Raw genomic sequence first — 17,545 nt, 5'->3', positions numbered from 1 at the left:
CAATTATTTTTTATTGGTATTAGGTTCTCATTCTTTCATAACAGGTACCTGTCAAAGATGTCCGTTTATGACAACAGTGAGCAAGCTGTCTTTGTGCTACTTGGTGAAGCTGGTCGTGAGCTGACTGGGAAGCCAGCATCAGAGTTAGTCAGAAGCTATTTTGAGGTAACTTTATATAGGTATATAAGCTCTGAAACGTTTTGGGTAGATGTTGTTTTCTTTTCATCATGCTAAGCTCTTAAACGTATAAGCCTGGCCCTGTTTTGATTGAATGTCAGGCTAATGGGAACGAAGGAGTTAACCTTGAGGCGCCTGTTCCGGAAGCTCTAATCAGCACCATCGGTCAGAAGCATAAGTTTTGTGTCAAAGTTATAGAGCATAACTTTTCAGGTAAGACCCGATCTCTTACCGTGACCAAAATCCTCCCACTAGACACTTCACCAGCCACAGTGTCTTCGGAAGATAACCAGACTACTGCGACGTCTAAGGAGACATCCGAAAACCGTGTGGATTCAGCAGATGGGAGTAAGAGAACCTGTGACAGTTCTGAGCTGGAGAGAGCTAAACGCCCTAAGTGTGGGAACTAGGGTTCTCGTGACACTTCTCAGAGATTGCAACTTCTATTCAGTTTACGTGTTTATCTCCTTTACAATTGCATGCATGGTTTTTTTTTTAATGTCTTTGAATTATGAGAGTTTTTTCCTGGACTATGGTTTCTCTCATTTTGAATTATCAGAGTTTTTTTAAGAATCATTTGTTATCAAATATCAGAGTGTTTAAATAATTTGGGTCAACATGCTATTTTTTACTTATTTTCATTTGATTGACTTAAATCCAACGAATAGTATGAATATATTCCCATATCGCAAATCCATAAGGTTTATAACAAACCCATCTGGTCCGTAAATACATTAGGATTTACTTACTAAAATTAGAAAATAACGTTAATGTCAAACACAATTATTAAATGTGTTTTCCTTCACTAACGTAAAAAATATTCCCATATCTCAATCACTTTAGTATCTTTCCTAAACCTTTCTACTAAAGAATTAAACAAAACCTTTTCTACTTCCATCTCCATATTTGATTATCAAAACGCTCTGTAACATTTTTCTTCCCCTTCTCTGTTCTTCCTTAGGTCCTTTTACAGTTGTATACAAAGCTCGCCAAACGACTCTGTAAGTGTAACAAATTTTTACAAACAAACGGTATACGAATATTAATCCACCCCTATAGTTAACAATTTATTTGCTTCTCAGGATAAAGTTACACAAAAATGGAGAACACACCTCGAACACCCCCTTTGGAAACTGCAGGTACAAAAATACATACTTTTGCATATAGTATTGTATTTACCAAACGGAATTGAGAATAGTTCTTATAGCTTTAAAACAGAACACGTATAAAACAAAACCACAACTCTTGGTTTAGCATGTCTCCCAATATACTTAAGCTAGATATATTAATATGGAGATAACAGGTATCTAAAGTTTTATATTCTTTTACATCGCAAATTATTTTTATTAAATAATAACATTTCAATCTTTATTTATAAAAGGTAGGCTAATAACTCTGTACCCTCGCAAGAGCTTCACATGTCTCTCAATATACTAAGCTAAATATACTAATATGAAAACAACAGGTATTTATAATTTTATTTTTTTAAAGCATATATTTGTTCCAACTATATAAAAAAACTAATATATAAGTTGAGAAAATGACAGATATTACTCATAGCATATTTTAATATTATGCTTTTAATTTACAACTTTTAATGATGTTTTGAAAAAAAAACTTTGGGGAAAAAAAACAAAAAATAAAAACATTTCGTATTTGAAAACATATAATCCAAAAAAATTTTAAAACATATTTTTTCCTCCTATATTTTTTCTGTTATTTTTAATTTTTTTTTAAAAAAAATTTAAATATATCTTGGGTATTAATGTCATTTACCTATTAAATGAAACATTTTAGTAATTTTCCTCCTTATGATATAATTTAATGACCAAAACTTGAAAATTGTCTATTTATAAGAAAAACCCAATTCAAAATGAGATAAAAAATTTATAATACAATTATGATTGACATATTATATATTTGTCGATCACATTGTAGAATAATTATATATAGCCTATAAAATTTAGAACTGGATTACAGATGGGATCCAACTGTTCTCCACAAATCTGTTAAAACTTTGTAAGGTTAGTAATCAATTATTAAAAAAACATAAATTATATTCGTGGACTTATTTGTATACTATAGAAAGCACTGTATTTTACTATCATTTTATTAACGACATATAACATAACCTAGAATTCTCATATATGACTATTTCTTTTTTTTTATAAGAGTTAGTATTAATAAGAAAAGAACATGTATATGGTTTGATAAACATAAGATAATTTTTTTTTAAATAATAGCATGGTAAAAAAATAAAAAAAACTCTCTATATAGTAAATAAACTAAAACTAATATTTTCTGTATTATTACTGTCTTATATTTTATACAAACTCACTCAATTTTTAGTTATTTTTTATTTTATACATATAATATAAGCTGGAGTTCGCATATATTATTATTCCATTTTAATAAGAGTTAGTGTAAATAAGGGGAAAAGCATGTATATGGTTTGATAAACATAAGATAAAACTCTTTTAATAAAAACATGGTAAGAAAAGTAATAATATGTATGTATATAGCCAATGAATTTCTTCTTCTTTGTATGAATGATATGTGTTTTGCTTGCACTCGCGAGGCTAATAATTTTCAAACTTATACATATATAATCAATTAAAAAACCATTAGAATAAATAATTTTTATTTTTATGAAATATTTACTAATTAGCTAAATATTAATTTTTAATACAAGATGAACTTTTTAAAATAATTTTCTGCCCTATCTATTATTGCATTATCTGCACTATCTACCTTTCTGCACGATCTATTACCGTCATAATTATCATATTTTTTCCTCAGTTTTTTACCTATTTTTATTTTTTACAATTTTTAGATTTTATTATTTTTTTTATTTTCTAATTTTTTCTAGTTTTAAAAGTTTTTCATATATCTAGAGTATTAGTTTTATTTTACTCTTTTTATTTTTTGTTGCCCTCACCGAGGCTTGCAAAATGATCTGAACCGTGACATTCTTCTAGATATATTTTTATAACGATGAGTATAAAATATACCTTAAACTTTATTTGTGATATGTTGTTTTCCCATTACTTTACAGAAAATAGTATATAGATATATTATAACACCTTCCTAAACTCTATTCGTCCAGAAACTTCTACCGGAATCACACAAAAAAGAAAAAGAGGTCGCCCACTCAGAGCACGCAACAAACCCAAAGGTGTGTCATTACTCTCAAGATATATTATTTTGTACTCCACAAACATATTATTTTAAATTATGATTATATTTTGTAGTCAATCAGATATGCAATCCACCGACGTTCAAACCCAAATATTATGATTGTAAGTTTAAAAGAATTATAATAATATATTCTTCATCAGTATCTATTGATAAACTAATTGAGTTATCTAAATTAATCGTACAGGCGGCTGTGATAAATGCGACCTTTACGGTATAAAATCTGATAAACCTATAAGCATTATTGTTCCTCAATGTCTTATGCTTATATTCTCTTAAATGGATCGCTTACCATTTAACCAGTGAGACACAAAAACGCACGAGGGATGAAAAAAGACATCTTGCTATCCAAACGAACGTTATCCCTGCCGCAAGGTAACTATCTCTGTCAACCACAAAACATTAAAGAAACGATTACAAAGCCTTATTTATTCATCTGCATATGTAATACGCATAGGTTTACATGCTCCACGAGAATCCCATCGCATACACCCAACAAGAACTAGGAAGAAAGGTACATATTTAAAACTACTATTTAAAATCAGTGTCGAGAATGATCACGATAATTAAGAAACCAAATTCGATCAATGTAAGATAATTCTGATGAAAACTTTGGTTGCCAAGCGGATTTCTAAAATCATAAAAGAATTTTTACTTTATGTGTTTTTTCAAAATGGCTTCTGAGCCTACAAAATACAGGAAATCATATATATATTATATCTCCTTATAAAATATTAAACACTTTTTACTATAAAAATACTAACCACAATATGTCTTAACAAATTGAAACACGTTTAACCATGAATAAAGGCTCCACATCTAAATCCGAAGATAACCCCATCGTAGAATGCACAAAATATGGTGCATTAATGTGGACTTCAGAGAGTACTGGTAAAGACTCCAGAACAGGTGAACTAACCTTCACAATTTTCTGTAACCATGGCCAAATAAAGCTTCCACCGATAAATCAACCCCCACCCCTGTTAGAAGAACTTCTTCAGTATAGGTGGTTTCGAGACGCTATTCGAGTCTATAATTCGGTACTGGCTTTCACCTCCATTGGAATGAAGATGGATTATAGTGTGGTGAATGCTCCCGGACCTTACACTGTACGGATTCATGGTCAAACCCACCATAGAATTGGCTCGCTTATACCAAGACAAGGCCGTCCCCCTGAATATCTGCAGCTTTATATATTTGATACTGGCAACGAAGTCAGAAACCGTTTAAACGCGATGGGCCAAACCTCAACCAAAGGTAATCTTGATGAGACAACCTTGGCGTGCCTCATCGAGATGATTGACGAGAATAACTGTTTAGCTAAGCTTTTCCGACGGGCACGTGACTAATACGAAGGCAGCGGGCAAGAGTTTAATATAAGGTTGCTCTCAGATAAAGGAAAAGGTAAAGAATATGATCTTCCGAGTACGAGTGAGGTCGCAGGCCTTATCGTAGGGGATATGTCATCAACAATTGAAGTACGAGATATAGTCGTTCAATTCCAATCTGACACTTTGCAGCAGATACGTGACGACCACCCTCTGTACATGAGCCTCCAATATCCTCTTCTCTTTCCATATGGTGAGTATGGATTTCACCCCGAGATCTCATTACATCTCGAAACAGGCACCTCGAGAACAAGGCAATTCCTGACGATACGCCAGTACTACGCTGCTCAGATACAGACACGTCTTAACCAGGGGATGACATTGGTTAAAGGGGGTCGTCTCCTCCATCAATATGTTGTGGACGTTTTTACGGAAATCGAAGAAGACCGGCTAAGGTGAGCCAGGAATAATCAAGATGTTTTACGAGCCGAGCTCTATAGTAATGTACTCGATGCTGTTAGCAAGGGTGACGCTGATGCTAAAATCATTGGACAAAGGTTCTTACTGCCGCCAAGTTTCACCGGCGGGCCTCGATACTTAGTTGAGAAATACCATGATGCGATGGCTATCTGCAGAGAATATGAGAACCCGGATTTGTTTATCACAATGACGGCCAATCCTAACTGGAGAGAGATTAAGGAACATCTTGAGATATACAGTGGAGACTCTCCCAATGATAGACCAGCCATCAAATGTCGGGTCTTTAAAATGAAGTTAGATCAGCTACTGAAGGATTTCAAAAAATGAACTTTCTTCAAGCCATACATAGCAGCTCTCCACAGAATAGAGTTTCAAAAAAATAGGCCTCCCTCATGCACATATATTATTTTGGTTTGGAAAGTCTTCCAGAACACCAAGTTCAGAAGAAGTAGATGAGATTATTTCAGCCAAGCTCTCAAACAAAGAAGAAGACTCATAAGCTTATAATTTAGTGACAAAACACATGATCCATGGTCCATGTGGTGTCATTAATCCGAAGTCACCGTGTATGGAAAATAATGTGTGCACAAAGAAGTATCCTCGGCCGTATAATGACAACACTTCGATTGACAAATCAGGGTATGTGTTATATCGTCGCCGCCGGAATGAAAATGAGTCTGTGGTTAAAAATGGGGCAAATTTAAACAACACGTTTGTTGTACCTCATAACATTAATCTCCTAAAGAAGTACGAGGCTCATATTAATGTGGAATGGTGTAATCGTACAAGTGCAGTGAAGTACTTATTCAAGTACATAACCAAGGGTGTTGACAGAGCATCCGCAGTTATTGAAAAAGGAAATACGGCAACTACCTCTGACACCGTGGCTTCTGGAGAACCAAAGGAAAAAGTGATTAAGCAACGGAATGAGATCCAAGAATACATCGAAGCTCGGTATTTATCAGCTTGTGAGTCCATGTGGCGAACTTTCGTATTTCACATACACAAAAGAAAGCCGTCCGTTGAGAAGCTTATCATTCACTTAAAAGGCGAGCATAACATCACCATTAAATAAACTGACAACCTCGGCCGCGTAATCCGCAAACCATATATTGAGAAGACAATGTTTACCGAATTGATGGTATTATGCAGAAGGTCAGAATTTGCACGCACATTAACTTATGTGCAAATACCAGAATATTTCGTATGGAACAACAATTCCAAAGTCTGGACTGAACGTAAGAAAAGAAAAACCATTGGGCGAATTGTGGCTGTCCATCCATCAGCAGGTGATCGATACTATCTGAGGATCCTCATTAATAAGATTAAGGATCCTAGAAGTTACGACGAGCTGAAAACTTTCAACGACGTGAAATACCCTGACTTCAAATCAGTTTGTCACGCACGAGGCTATTTGGACGATGATGTTGAATGGCTCGAGAGTATGTCGGAGGGTGCTAGAACAGCCACCCCATACCAACTCCGCGATATGTTTGTCACATTCCTAAACACTTGCTTCGTTGCAAGCCCCAAAGGACTATGGGAGCACTCATGGAAATCAATGAGCGAGGACATACTTCACAAGAGACAAAGGATCTTAGGCCACACAAATCTGGAACTGGATGATGAGACCCTAGAGCAATACACGTTAATCGAAGTGGAAAAGTTGATGCGCATGCAAGACCATTCTTTAAATGATATTAAAGAGATGTCAAAGATCAAACCTGTTTTGCTAAAAGAATTGGGGAACAGTTTGTGGAACCAAGAAATGGATTACGATGTTGCCGAGGAAACACTCAGACATGTCAGTCAGTACAACTTACTTAACGCCCAGCAGCGTGCGATTTACGAATCAGTATTAGACTCTATCGATAAAAAGGATGGCAAACTATTCTTTATACATGGCGCATGGGGCACAGGAAAAACCTTCCTCTATCAAACCATTATATCCAGACTTCGCTCGAGGAAACAAATCGTTCTCCCGGTAGCTTCTTCAGGAATAGCCGCATTGCTCCTACCAAACGGAAGAACAGCTCATTCTCGCTTTAATATTCCTTTGAAGCTCGATGAAGATAAGCTCTGCAATATCAAACCAGGTACGATGCTCGTGGAACTCATTGAGAAAACGGACCTCATAATTTGGGATGAGGCACCTATGACGCACAAGCATGCCTTCGAAGCATTAGACAAAACTTTGAAGGACATAATGTCTATGAAAAATCCACACGCAAAGGAACAAACTTTTGGCGGAAAAATTGTTTTGTTAGGTGGTGATTTTAGACAGATCCTTCCGGTAGTTCCACAAGGGAGTAGCGCTGATACTGTCTTAGCTTCGATAAGTCATTCATATCTACGGAATACCTGCCACAAGTTCCCTCTGATGACAAATATGCGAGTCAACCAGGACGAAAAAGAGTTCTCTGATTGGCTTCTCAAATTCGGTGAAGGTCGTCCACAATCAGAACAAGAAGATGAGGATGATGGCTACCAAGACCAAATCTTAACCGTCGACCCCTCATTGGTCCAAGAAACTAAGGATGAGTCATTAAAGCAAGTTGTCGATGCTGCGTATGGTGATGTCAACCAAATAGAGGCCTCCCAAAGTTCCTACACTGATAAAGCTATCCTTACACCCCGAAATGATACAGTCGATGAAATCAATGCGTATATAATCTCGCAAACCGACGGAGAGTCAAAAGACTACTACAGTTACGATAGCTTTGAGGTTTCGGAAACTCAATCTAACTAAAATGATACACTATACGCCATTGAGTATCTCAACTCCATGGAGTTTCCAGGATTGCCTTCCCATAAACTCACACTCAAAGTTGGGGCTCCGATTATGCTTCTGCGAAACATAAATCAAACAAAAGGATTATGTAATGGTACCCGTATGATCCTAACCCACATAGGTGAAAGAGTGCTTAAGGCAGATATAATTACTGGCTCACACATTGGAAATGAAGTTTTGATCCCAAGAATAGTCCTCTTGCATGGGGATACAAAACTACCGTTCACTTTACGTCGACGACAATTCCCTATCAGATTGTGTTATGCAATGACAATCAACAAAAGCCAGGGCCAAAGCTTAAAAGATGTCATCCTATATCTTCCTAGACCGGTCTTCGCACATGGTCAACTGTATGTGGCCCTCTCACGTGTAACAAGCAAAGCAGGACTAAAAATCATCAAAGGCGAAGACTCACACAAACAAAAAGTGAAGAACATAGTCTACAAAGAAATCTTCAACCGCCTACGTTCCCATGAGAGTAAGTAAAATTGAAAACTCAGAATCTAATTGACGGTTTCTAAAGTGGTTATCTATCTAATAATTCACATTTACCTGCTATACAGTACTCGAGGTACCACCACAAACGAATCAGAACTAAAACTCCTACCCTGATGATGGAAACCTGACTACTTACAAGTACGTCTCCCTACTCTACTAACTAATTATTTGATTCGTAACACTAATCAATGTTCACTGATTTATTTAAAAATAAATTTCAGGTTCCCCACCACAAAAAACTCCTTCACATCCATCACCCTCTTTGTCGAAAGTCCACCATCTTACTTATGATTTTTTCTTCTATGTTTTAAGACTTTGACATTTACTCTTAATAATGATAATGACAATTTTGCTTCTAAACATAATTTATAACAAACATAAATTTTGAAGAGATCAAGGTTATTATCTTTGTTTGATATGTGGGTTGTATTTCTGGTTCATATATGCAAGAGTTGAGTTTCTACAGCAAATACATATAACTGATTGACTATACCTTGAACAACCAAAAAAGTTTAACGAATCAATTAAATAACAACTAAAACATTTGCATAACGCAAAATTGATATCAAGACAGCAAATGACACCATTCAACTATTTTAAAATTTACATAACAGCTTTCTATGTCTATTAAAAAAGCACACTCAAGTACTCTATTCCCCTACAAAAATCGATTGCTCAAAACATTATATTATTCAAACATACTAATGTGTAAACTGACTTTTTTTCCACTGTTTCGTTAAATGTCATGCGTTGCAAATAAATTTTATAAAAAATAACCCGGGTGTAGCTCGGGACCGCCTCTAGTAATAATAATAATAAAAAGAAAAAAAGAAAGAAAGAAAGAAAGAAAGAAAAAAAGAAAGATGAAAGGTGTACAAAACATTTACAACGATGCTTACAGCGTCTCGTCCTTGCTCGTATTTTTTGTCCTGATTCTGTTTCGTCCGGCACTCTCGATCAGTGCCACCAATAGATTGTCGTCTTCAGAGTCTCTCGCAATCTCAAGCAACAGAACACTTGTATCTCCCGGCGGAGCCTTCGAGCTTGGTTTCTTCAAACCCTCGGCACTTCCGCGTTGGTATCTCGGAATACGGTATACCAAAGTCTCAGAGAAGAGCTACGCATGGGTCGCCAACAGAGACAACCCTCTCTCTACATCCATTGGGGCCCTCGAAATCTCTGGCAACAATCTTGTCCTGCTAGATCAGTTCAATAAAACTAAGGTTAGTATATGACTTTGGAGATTCAAATAATGCCTGAACTTTTATATTTATCTCCTCATTATTCCTCTGATCACTTCATATGTAATTGTTTTCAATATATAAGAAAAAAAAAATACAAAACCCAAATTCAAATATATCTATTTTATTTAAACTAAAGTATAAAATATTATTTTCCTATTTTAAGTGGTTTCTTAAAGATTTTCATTCATTTTTAACCAATTCGGACTATTTCATTTATTACAATTTCTAATTAATTCGACATCATTTATTACAAAGTACTAAACATAACTTACCTATTTTAAAATGTTTTATTATATCTTCCTTTTTCACCTTTCATAACTATTTCATTAATTGTATTTACTATAATAATTCACATCATTTATTTTACATGTTAACCATAATAGTTCTATAGGTTTGAATGAAATTTTTTACTCGTGACAAAAATTCAAGCAGGTTAACGAATCATTTTTATTTGTTCACAGAACCAGTTATATGTGCATCCAAGTACACATTAATTCGAGTATGAATAGTTTTTTGATATCGAGTTTTTATGGGTCTTAAAATTAAGTTCCATTCGAATATTATAAATTTTTGAATGGGGTTCGAATCGAAAATATCTAAATAATTTGCATGTTTAAAAATGTAATTAAATAATTTATATAAAAAAATTAAAACATGTGTGGGCGCGCAGGTCAAACTCTAATATTACTTAAGTTTCTTACACATTTTCATGTAGGATCTTCTCTGCAACGTAAGGTGCATACAGTTTGGCCTCTTGTATGTTCAAGGACATGTAGAGGATAGAACAATGATGTCGTCAATAGTTTTGATGCTCGGAAGTAAAGCAGCATTGATTACTCACCCTAAGCAGCAAGGTTATTGTCTCGGCAGCGGAACTTCTCTTGATACTTATTCTTCTATTTGGAGTAAACGGCATGACGATGAATCTTTCACATTGAACCAAATCACCATGTCGACTCTCGGTGATATGATAATATATATTCATCATCTGATACTCCCTCGTTCTGGGTTCGTTATTTCAAATTAACTCACTTTCAGCAATATTATAAACCATCTCAACACTAGAAACTTCCTCTACCTAAATATTATGTTTTTATTATGTTTTTGTAAGGTCAAGAACTAGGAAACCCCAAACATTATTCCCATAACATTTAGTTTTAAGTCCGTATAAAGCAATAATATCCAAAAGTACAAGAAACTAACAAAAGCATCAGTAACGGAAAATAAATAAAAGCTGAGGAGAGACATAAAAAGCTTATGTTTAGTTGATGATGGATCCATAATGACCCATGTTTCCTCTTTTCATAACACCGCCAATATATCACAGACAATGCAATTATGCAAATTATAGGAATTGCCCATCTATTCACCAAAAAAAAAACATAATTAGATAAGCACAGAGGTTGAAAGAAGTTTAGTCAGGACCAGTGGCGGAACCAGACCACACGTCTAGGTGGGTTAAATTTTCATTATTACCATATATTATATGGGTCAATAAGCTAAATATTACAATATTTTCCGTTTTTTGTGCTTAAATATAAGTAAGAAATATTTCAACATAAAATTCATCAGGGTCAAGTGACCCACGTCCCAAAGAGTTGGCTCCGCCACTGGTCAGGACTTGTCGTTACCTATCCAAGTCGAGAACATGACTATACACAACAGTTTCCCAAGTCCCAACGATGAAATGTCAGACTGGGTTGTAGAAAAGAGATTCTACTGTCCAGAACATCCTTGTGTATGTATCCAAGAATATAAAGAGTATCCATGCGCCGCCATTTTTAACAAAATGAACTTTATAATGAACCGTCCCACCACTACCATTACTAGAGAGAGCGCAACCAGCCAGTTGAACAGCCTGTTATTGTATTCTTAGATGAACAATGACTGTGCATTCCCCATCATCTGCACACAAGCTGTTCTTTCCAAATCTGATCTCGGTGTGTGTATATTATTACCTTAGTTAACCTTTGCTCATAGTTTTGTTTCGATGGACCGCCACATTATTTTTCAGAACTTTGGTTGCAGTACATGAAACCTGCATTGAAGTTGGCCATGGAAGGGAGTCGGAGAGCTTGTAAGTGGTCCATATCGTCTTCACACTTTGTATATTGCGCCTCATAGAGCTTTGACGATTTGTTGTTTTTATGTATATATCGAGAAATATTTTTAAATACATTAAAAATGACCAATTCAATTTTTTATCTATAAAAAAAATCTAAATTTTTGAAAAAGAGTTTTGGTCAAATTAGATCATTTTATATCGGAATTTTAGAAGATACATAACTTAAATTAGATATGTTTCAATTTTTTATTCATTTATAAATGTACTTCTATTTCTTTGTAATTTTAAAACACCTGTAGTTCATTATCTAAGATGAAAAATGATTTTCAACCTTCGCTTATTGGTCTCTTTATGGTCACAGTTCTTCTGTTCGGTTGGTATTTATGTTTACAATTTTATTATTATATTCAATAATCATTTAAAATTAAAGTTATTCTGATATCATATTATTTTATGTACTGATATAATTTTTATATTGAATGCTACAATTGGGTTTAGAAATTTTTTCCAGAATAATCAATGATTAAGAAAGAAGATGTTCATACTTTAAGTTTTTTTCCCCTATAAATATGCAATATGTTTTTCCAAAAACATTAATTTCTATTAAATATGAAAACTAAAGTTTTGTTTTAACTATTATAATAACAGGAGCAATGACGATTGCTCAAAAAGGAGGACCACCACCTCCTTGTGCACTCATATACAGGCCGAAAAATGGAAAATGTAATAGGGACATTTGTCAAGCTGAATGTACCAGAGAAAGGAATGGAACTGGTACATGCATGGGCCCGCAACTGGCGGATTGCGCATGCATATATCAAAGACATAAAAATAATAAGTGTTTACCTTGATTTTTTTTATCTACATTGGAACTCAAATAATATTTATAATAATACACGCCTTTATCAGAGAAAAAATAATAATATTATTAATTGTTATTAGTGTTTGTGGCATAATAAATTGTATTATGTTACCAAATATAAATATAAATAACAAAGATTAATATGTCGTTCGTCTTTTAACCTTTTTTTCTTCGGTAGCGTGAATTAACAAATATTATATTATAATTAGTACTCATTTCATATAAATTTGAAAGAAAAAATAATATTTTTTTTTTAATTTTTACCGTGTAGGAATCTCACCGAGAAAAATGATTTTATTATGTTTTTTAAAATAAAAATATTTTATATTTTAGTTAGTGAAGGTTTAAACTTAAAAGTACCGGTGAATATCCAACACAAAACTATTTAAATCCCAATGGAAGTACACAATTATATTTCATTGTAAGACGAATAAAGTTTTGAGAAATTTCTTGAAATACGCTAAGTTGGATACAAATTAATCAAAAATACAATTTATCGAAAAATATTATAATATTTGGGTTTTAAAGTTTAGTGAGTATTGTTTAGAAATTATTATTTAGAGGGTGAGGTTGAGTTTATAAAATTTTATAAAATTTCTTAAAACATTTATAAATGATTTATGAGAGTTAATTTTGTTTTATTTTCATAATAAACATAAGTTATTTATTAAAATGATTATCATTTAAATGTAAATTTGAAAAGTAATATCAAGGTAAAGTTAGAATTTCCTCTAAATTTTTAATCTAGTGTATATATGAAAACATGCATGTGACCTCTTTAAAAATTGATTTATATGTTACTACTATATCATACATTAGTTTTTTATTTTTTTAATATCCATCACATCTCTATATTATTATATGCAAAGTGATTTTTCACATTCTACCTGTGATGTTAAAAGTTAAAGTGATTAATATTGTTTACACTTTTAATGAATAGTTATGGAAAACATATTAGGTCAATTAGTTTTAATGAAACATGTGAAAGTACTTTATCATACATACAATAAGTAAAAGGGGAATAAGATCAATAGATAGGGTGTCCACGTCAGCAATTAAAATCATCCAATGGGGTTGGTTCTTTCCTCCACGTCAAACCGAAATTGGGTTGATTTTGGGCTGTTAATTTTTTTCGATCCGTGAAAAGGGAAGAAGCCCAAATCTGGGAAAAACTTATAATGTCGACATCTCATCTCGTCGCTCTTTAGTAACCCTAAAACGGCCAGGCATGAATCTCTTCGACATCTCATCTCTTCGCCCTTTCCCCTTCTTCTTTTAACTAAGATGCTTGACCATTTGCTGTGCCTCTTTGGATATCACGATCTATTCAAACTCCGATCAAAGCAAGTGTATCGGTTTCAGTTTTCACTTTGATTTCCTTGAAGCCCTAACTAGAAATCTGACAATAGATCCACTGTACAATCCTCCTTCCATGGAAACCCTTTCCTGTGTTTGTGCTCAATTCCAAGATGGGAGGCCAATGAGTATTCTTTGAAGCTTATTCAGATGATGAAGCTTACGCTGGCAGATAGTATGTCTTCATGATGTATCCCTTTCTTTGGTATTTTCTTTTGCTTTATTTTAAAAATCTTTTGAATTTCAGTTATATAATCCTTATTCGTTATGCTAATGGTATTAGGGGATTTTTTGGAACCAATGTATTACATTTAGCTGACGTGCTTTTGTAATATCAACGAGATTAAGATTGAAGAAGTAAAGTACATCAATCTTACATTGTCGGCGGTAGCTATATTAGTTAATGTCGGTTTGGTTTTCTTTCTGATTCGATCTCATACATTAAACTCACAAACAAAATTAACTTGGTTTGGTTTGTAGTTGGGAATGGGATTGATTAGGTTTTGGACAGTCCAAGGAAGTGGGGACATCGTTGATAAAGACAGCAAGAAATGCGTGTCAACGTGTTCAAGTTCATTGCATTTTTCATAAGAGACTATATGCGTATACATATACAATGTACATGTTCTTTCTCAAATATATTGTGCATTTTGGATCAAAGTAAACGCATTATCTACTTTTATAGATGTTGCTTGATTGTCAATTTCAAACCACCCAAGTAGATTAGGCGCTTCTGATAAGCTTTCAGACTCTCTTTGTATCTTACAGCTATTGATGGAAACTCATTAGTCTTCATGATTCTGTTTTTTTGGAAGATTACAAGCTGAGGAATCTCATGAGGATTTTAAGATGTTGCGTTGAACTGATGGAAAAGATGTTGATATAAAATTTTCTACCAAACAAGCGTGTACATTTTCATATTCGGTAGGTGCTTACTTTTTTGTATCCTGTTTCAAGTTTCTTTTACGAAAAAACAGTGACTTTAATTTCTTTCCCTATTGTCAATTAGATGTAGAGCATAGACCCTTTGGATTGCCCAAAACGGATATACATAATCCAAGGGAAAGGAAGAGGGAAGGCTTCAACCGTAGAGGATATGAGTCGTGAGGATCAGAAAGAAGTCTGAGGCAGATCTCAGCGCTAATTCTTATCTACTATCCCAGGGGACAAAGCCTGCTTATGATTCTTTTGATCAAACGGTGCGTATTTGGAACATTGAACCTCACACTGATCTAATATCTCTGTCTTACGCTTAATTATAAACGTTTGTTTCTTTGTGATTTTACAACTGCGAAAATTTATATATGTTTTTGCTATTAGTGTAGTTTCCATTGAGTTTTTGAGGCATATTGCATAAATGTTGGTCGTGATGACCTTTTATTAATCTAACAGATGACAAAAAAAAAACTAGAATCACTTTCAGCGTAACATCAATGAACTCTCATATTAAACAAACCCATGATTATTTATTCTATTATTAAGAAAAGCAATCTGATACAAAATTGATAGATTAATTATCATTATATTTAAAAATAATATGAGTTTCTCAGCAACTGATGCATTTGTTTCAAGTGGTCTCTCTGCAATAGGTAGCAAGTATATCAACATACGTATAGTTTGATGTTCGTTACTTTGTTTTACTTATCTCTTTTAGTGTTTCTATACCTGATTTTGTTTTTTTTTACTGAGATGTTTTGACAATTTAAGAATGAAACTGAGATCTGTTACTGATATATCTGACAGGAAAACCTGGTTACGATTATCAAAGCTTTATTAGATTATGTTCATAGCAAAGCTTAAGCTTGGAATCTACTCTGATGCTGAGTATATGTATATACACAACTGCCACTCATTATTATGGTAATGCAAGTGAAAAGCAGAGTTATTAAGCTTTTTGATCTATCCACTAACAATTTTAACAATACCTCTCATTTAGGTTCATAAGAGATCAGAGATCGTTGGTGATATAGATTGGTGCCAGATTCATCTTTTGCGACGTATCTCCTTGATGTTTGAATGATCATATTGAAACATATAAGCCGAAGGAGGGAACATACGACTTGGTAGTAACCAGAGATATCTCATTACAGAACAAGTTCCATACAGAAGGAATGGAATCTATAGAGATAACTACTCTAGAAGATGAGAACGAGATAAAAATCGTTCTTGCTGAGTCCAAGGAAAGGAAGCCAGCGAGGAAATGGTGGAGCTACTGAAGCAGTTGCAGCAAGCAACTCAAGAAGCTGATGAAGCGAGATCATTCTGGCCTTGCTTGTGAAAAGCTGCGAATGTTTTGAGAAGAGGCAAAGGAAGAAAAGGCTCGACCAGGTACAATTGAGAGCAGTTTATTTGCAGCTAAGAAGAAATTGAGGCTGCTAAAGATTTTTAGAGGTTGGCATTAGCTGCTGCCATCAAGGTTTTCGAGAGCGAACATGCTTTCAAGTAAAACAATGTTGATTGTCCATCAAGCCTAACACTGTCACTAACAGAGTAATATGAGCTTAGCAAGTGTACTCATGAGGCTTAAGAAAAAGCCAACACAAGGGTTGCAGAAATTCTGAGATCGAGGTAGCCAAAGAAACAGAGAAAATAAGCAAAGAGAGGTTGGAATAAATAAACAAGGATAGGGTTTGGGAAAATGGAGACACTCGCAGAAGCAACTAAGTAGGCTAAGAAGGCTAAAGAAAGAAGTTTGGTGTAGAGCAAAAGGCAAAAAATGGAGGAAGAACATGTAGTAAAGAGAAAGATTGGTGATAATTGAGCGAACATTGAGAATATTCAAAGGAATGTCTTATGGGACGAAGCTGCTGCAATGTTTCGGGTACATTACCGGAAAAAAAAACAGTAGCTTAAAAATTCAAAGGATACCAAAATAGAAATAAAGGAATAACAATCATAAACAAATTTCGTTAACTTCTTATCTTTTTTTGCTTAATGTACATTTTAATATTAAGAAAAAGCTAATTTTGAGTTCTATTTTAAAAATTTTACAATTCTTTATATAAAATTATAATATGCACATTATATATGAAATAAGAGTTTAAATTAAATTACATTTTTTGAAAATAGCCCGGGACCGTCTCTAGTTCACATAAAAGAAAAAAAGATATGCATCAATATTAAATACAAAAAAAAACAAATAGGGCCATGATATTCATTTATTCACGGGAATATCGATGATAAAATAACCACAAGCTCTCCACGAGCATTAACCAATGTATCAATCGTGTCCATCCACGTGTCAAGGATTCACAGCCTCATCATCATCACTCCATCGGTCTTCTTCTTCATCATCCTTGTCCAGTTTTCTGGCGAAAGCATCTCAACGGTCAAAAATGCTTCTCAAGACGGTTTCTTCGTCTTCCGCTGCTAGTGAGTTTCCATGGCGGAATCAAGGACGTTTCTCCTGTGGAAAATCTGAAAAACTCTCCGTCTCTGTAAGCGGCGTCGTTTTCCTTCGCGTATTCGAATTTGACGTAAGTTAGAACTTAAAGCTACTTAAGAAAAGGGTAGAATGATGAGAACAATCATTGTATGCATGAATTGCTC

General features: G+C 34.1%; 2 protein-coding genes across 2 annotated transcripts; both read left to right on the top strand.

The window, feature by feature from the left end:
* Positions 1 to 30: 30 nt before the first annotated feature.
* On the top strand, positions 31 to 1,143 carry LOC125585675. Its single transcript, XM_048755185.1, has 2 exons — positions 31 to 165; positions 279 to 1,143. Exons 1-2 carry the CDS (start codon positions 58 to 60, stop codon positions 585 to 587), a joined length of 417 nt encoding a protein of 138 aa, XP_048611142.1. The 5' UTR covers positions 31 to 57; the 3' UTR covers positions 588 to 1,143.
* A 4,560-nt stretch (positions 1,144 to 5,703) lies between these two features.
* LOC125586232 lies at positions 5,704 to 7,929 on the top strand. The gene is made up of 2 exons (XM_048756089.1): positions 5,704 to 6,134; positions 6,333 to 7,929. Exons 1-2 carry the CDS (start codon positions 5,704 to 5,706, stop codon positions 7,927 to 7,929), a joined length of 2,028 nt encoding a protein of 675 aa, XP_048612046.1.
* The last annotated feature ends 9,616 nt before the right edge of the window (positions 7,930 to 17,545 follow it).

The sequence above is a fragment of the Brassica napus genome, chromosome C4, assembly GCF_020379485.1.
Source record: "Brassica napus cultivar Da-Ae chromosome C4, Da-Ae, whole genome shotgun sequence".
In the NCBI taxonomy this organism is placed as follows: domain Eukaryota; kingdom Viridiplantae; phylum Streptophyta; class Magnoliopsida; order Brassicales; family Brassicaceae; genus Brassica; species Brassica napus.
The sequence above is the reverse complement of the archived record's forward strand: the minus strand, read 5'-3'. Positions and strand labels throughout refer to the sequence as shown.

What these genes read in the sequence shown, in the direction of transcription:
- LOC125585675 (XM_048755185.1), top strand. Translation starts at nt 58, where the DNA reads ATGTCCGTTTATGACAACAGTGAGCAAGCTGTCTTTGTGCTACTTGGT. An exon ending in TAGTCAGAAGCTATTTTGAG is followed by an intron (nt 166 to 278) that starts GTAACTTTATAT and finishes ATTGAATGTCAG; the next exon opens with GCTAATGGGAACGAAGGAGT.
- LOC125586232 (XM_048756089.1), top strand. Translation starts at nt 5,704, where the DNA reads ATGATCCATGGTCCATGTGGTGTCATTAATCCGAAGTCACCGTGTATG. An exon ending in CAAGAATACATCGAAGCTCG is followed by an intron (nt 6,135 to 6,332) that starts GTATTTATCAGC and finishes GGTATTATGCAG; the next exon opens with AAGGTCAGAATTTGCACGCA.